The sequence below is a fragment of the Idiotropiscis lumnitzeri genome, chromosome 2 (genome assembly GCF_059441095.1).
Source record: "Idiotropiscis lumnitzeri isolate Australia: NSW breed Sydney's pygmy pipehorse chromosome 2, RoL_Ilum_1.0, whole genome shotgun sequence".
In the NCBI taxonomy this organism is placed as follows: Eukaryota; Metazoa; Chordata; class Actinopteri; order Syngnathiformes; family Syngnathidae; genus Idiotropiscis; species Idiotropiscis lumnitzeri.
In genome coordinates this window covers 33,828,864-33,833,274 of record NC_142392.1, presented here as the reverse complement: position 1 = coordinate 33,833,274, position 4,411 = coordinate 33,828,864, and the positions used below count along the sequence as shown (strand labels likewise).

General features: G+C 39.1%; 1 protein-coding gene across 1 annotated transcript; it reads right to left on the bottom strand.

Moving 5' to 3' along the window:
• Nucleotides 1-613: 613 nt before the first annotated feature.
• On the bottom strand, nt 614-3,801 carry LOC148342363 (uncharacterized). Its single transcript, XM_088288158.1, has 2 exons — nt 3,664-3,801; nt 614-1,947 (listed from the first exon to the last, which is right to left on the bottom strand). Exons 1-2 carry the CDS (start codon nt 3,785-3,787, stop codon nt 614-616), a joined length of 1,458 nt encoding a protein of 485 aa, XP_088144284.1. The 5' UTR covers nt 3,788-3,801.
• Between the last annotated feature and the right edge of the window lie 610 nt (nt 3,802-4,411).

Genomic DNA, 4,411 nt, shown 5'->3' with positions numbered 1-4,411 from the left:
GTCAAAAACCTGTATGCCCTTTAAGTCCGTACCTGGGCATACCTTCTTCCTCTTCCCTTTTATATAATCAGTCAGAGCGCCACACAGTGCTCAACAAAAGTAATACACACACACATTTGACCCCTATTTGGCGTCTACACCTGACATACCAAAACCTTTGAGAGAAACTGAGCCGATTTGCGTTTTTCTTTCTGGTTCTTTTCATAGTTCAACTTCTAGTTTAGTTTTTCACCTTTTCACACTGCGTAATGAAGGCCAGTTGAGCAAGTGGAACAAGTGATTTTATTGATTACTGTGGAAGGTACCGATTTCATAAGCAGTTTCTTCTCACACCTTTTCCATTAAGTACGATTAAAAAGACAACTGAAAAGCATAACGTTAACAAATGTTATTCCAGGCAAAAGCAATTCATTTTATTTACATGTTTGAAGTAAACACACAAAAAAAAAAATCATCACTCAGACACAATGGTTCTTCTGGCAATGATCACATTGGCTTAGTGTCAATAAAAGAGCTATGCAAAACTAAATTTATCATATTTAATTCAAAATCACATTTATATCTTACCACAAAGAGTCAGTTCCTTCAGTTTTTTGTTTTCTTTTTTTAAGCTTCAAGGATCGCTGCTATTCTCACCAGCACAATCGTGTCTCTTAGCACTCCGTTTAGTGGAGAATTTTTTAGCACAAACGCTGCAACTGAATGGCTTGTCTCCACTGTGCGTTCTTGTGTGGATTCCTAAATTTGACTTTACAGAGAAGCTTTTGCCACAAACTGAGCAGGAAAAGGGTTTTTCTCCACTGTGTATTCTTCTATGTTTAGTTAAATCTTGCTTTTGAGAGAAACTCTTGCCACAAACTGAGCAGGAAAAAGGTTTTTCACCACTGTGTGTTCTTGTGTGTCTTGTTAAAGTTGACTTATTCAGGAAGCTTTGGCCACAAACTGAGCAGGGAAAAGGTTTTTCACCACTGTGTGTTCTTGTGTGTTCTGTTAAATATGTCTTTCTTGAGAAGCATTTTCCACAAAATGAGCAGGAAAAAGGTTTTTCACCACTGTGTGTTGTTGTGTGTTTTGTTAAACTTATCTTATGAGAGAAACTCTTGCCACAAACTGAGCAGGAAAAAGGTTTTTCTCCAGTGTGTGTTCTTGTGTGCCTTGTTAATTGTGCCTTTTGAGAGAAGCTTTTGCCACAAACTGAGCAGGAAAAAGGTTTTTCACCACTGTGTGTTCTTCTATGTTTTGTTAAAGTTGACTTATCAAAGAAGCTTCTGCCACAAACGGAGCAGGAAAAGGGTTTTTCTCCAGTGTGTATTCTTCTATGTTTAGTTAAATCTTGCTTTTGAGAGAAACTCTTGCCACAAACTGAGCAGGAAAAAGGTTTTTCACCACTGTGTGTTCTTGTGTGTCTTGTTAAAGTTGACTTATACAGGAAGCTTTGGCCACAAACTGAGCAGGAAAAAGGTTTTTCACCACTGTGTGTTCTTGTGTGTTCTGTTAAATATGTCTTTCTTGAGAAGCATTTTCCACAAACTGAGCAGGATAAGGGTTTTTCTCCAGTGTGTGTTTTTGTGTGCCCTTTTAAAGACAACTTTGAAGTTAATGAGTCTGTGTGACATGCCCTTTCACCTTTGGCTTGCCCATCATCATCATCATCATTTTCATCATCATCATAAGTATCATCATCGTGATGAGCATCTGATAATGTGTCCTCATTATGTACTTGTGATGGTCCCCATTGGTCTTCATCACCTTCTGTTGTCACGTGACTACTTGAGATGCTGCTTGGAGGCTCCGCCCCTCTGTTGTCCTCACTCTCATCCTTGTTTTCATCTTCAGTCTTGATTGGGACTCCGTTCACTGGTGACTTGTTGATCTCCTCCTCCTCCTTTTTGATGTGAGTCAAGTCTGGCTCCTCTTTCACAGAACAGAGATTGTATTCACTGACGTCTGTCGGACACAAAAAGACAAACACACATTTGGTTTGGTCAAGTCAAAGCTCATGCGGTGACTTTGTCTTATATTGTTTCTACTGTGCTACCTTGACTTGTACCTGCCGCATACGGAGCAATGCGTGCGACTCCAACTTGGACCGGACTATGGGGGCATTTCACAAAATTACGTCCGACGATGTAAACCTCCTTTTAGCAGCACAACAGTGATAAACGAGCATTTAAAAAGGAAGCACGTTGCGGCTGATGCCCGATTTCATTTCTGACATAGTCACAGACGTTTCTGGAAGCGAGCTGAAGTTAGCACACACAGGCTATTGTGTGCGTCTGATGGAACACCTGTTGTGGGACCCGAACATATTGATGCAGACCACTGGGGGCCATGGCAACATAATGTCATTGATAGAATAGGAATCCTTCAAGTGAAATATGTTTACAAGTATTTCATTTTGCATTTATAGATAGTTTCATCGTGGGTACTTTTTGCTTCCATTATAATCTGGATCCGTAAAAGAATTAAAGGGGCCCTGGAATCAGAGTGGCTATTTATTGCATGATTTACGTTTGTTTGTTTTTTTTTTTACCCAAAATGACATTTATCCTGCTAGTACATTCCGACATTCCCCTTTTTCCTTTTTTTAAATAAAATTTCTGTTTCTAAATCAAATTTAAAACAAAATTATGTTTGAAGAGACAAAATCCCTTCACATAAGCATTAAGCAACAACACTTTCACTCTGACTTTCATGTTGACATATTTGAATAATGACTGTTTATATTAAAGTTATCCAATACATATTCAAATTAGACTAAGATACACCATAATATTTTAAGAGTTCACTAAATTATTTTGGAACTGCAATGATGCTTAACTGCCAAAGGGTGTCAGGAATGAGTAACAAAAGAACACAAGACCTCCCACTGATACATCATCATTGTCATTTGGATAAATTACCAGGAACTATGAGATGCAAACCACCTGGGCCACAGGAACTTTATTACCAGGAACTAAATGTTCCTGGACTTGTTGGTAGAAAAGGGGGTTTTGACGTTCTCCCTTTTTAAGCCCATAGTAAGCCAAAGATGCAGATGCATTCCTTGCAGCATGCGCTTGTTCACTGATGAGGTCCGTGCAACCCTGGATGGATGCATTCAATGTATTTTAAATGTTTGGATGAAGTGAAACTATGCACACGTGCACAAAACAGTGCAGATCCACCGGAGGTTCATTGACTCTCACCCGACGAAGCCAGTACAAAGTTAATAAATAAATAAATAAGACCAATACGTACTTGATTTTTTTTTAAAAACGTAATATTTATTTAATTTATCCACTAAAATTGATCAACCGCCATTGATGTTTTCGCCGCAGTGTGCACATTTTTTAGAGTCGGGCGGAATTCATTCCGTAAGGAATTGCTTGAACAAGATATAAAAACCAGAAAATGTAAAATGTTAAACGAGTTCAAATTTTATCCTGGGAAAAACATGGAGTTCACCCCTCACTATTGGTTATTCTTTGGCATATATTTTCTGCACTGATTACATTTGACATAAAAAATTGCTCAGCAGACCTGCAAGTAAAAGGCAATATTTAAAAATAAAACGGCAATAACATTGAACGATTTCCCCAAACAACTTAATGTTGTGATGCATATTTCTAACGATAGAAAGTCGTTCTATACAAAGCAAATGAGAGTAAGACGTGTACAAACCTGCTTTGTGTTGCACAACACGAAGCTGCTTGCAACCTTCGCCCAGCAGTTGAAGATGTTGCTCGTTCTCTTCTTTTATTCCACAAAGTTCCTCTTCGTACTTGGGTGTCGTTTTTGCACACATTTTCAAATGATAATTCCAAAAAATCCACACTTGATCTCTGCTTGGCGATGAGTCATGTGCCTCTTTTCGTTAGCGGCTAGCTAGCTAACAAGCTAAGCTAACTACGCCGAAAAGCATCAACGCGCGAAGATGAGGTTATCGGGACACAAAGACTTAATGAATTATGTCGTAGTCCTTTAGAGTAGCACTGGACATCCTTTGAGAAAATTACAGTCAGTTCCACACTAAATCAGAAGAATTTAGCGGTGGGATTTTTTGTTCCGGTGTGGACGGGTCGGTGGATGTGGTCGAGGTCCTTCGGAGGCTGCGCGCTTGCTAATGACGTCATGCTGTAAGCACGTATTTTTCAAATATATTTCTTTGCCTCTGTGTTTGTTTTAACACCTGGCTGTTCTCTTTTAATATATATTCTATGTAATATTTTAATTCGGTTGATAAAAAAATGTAACAAAATAATTAAAATAACGCCACAAAAGCGAGTCAGCTCCGACGTCACTTCCTCCCTATGCCCGGAGAAGCCGGTGCTGGAACAGCAGTGGGAAGGTTACGTTTCTCCTACGGAACGAAGCAACAATGCTGTGGTTCAATCGGGCTGCAAGATTGTATGGATATAATGTCTGCATA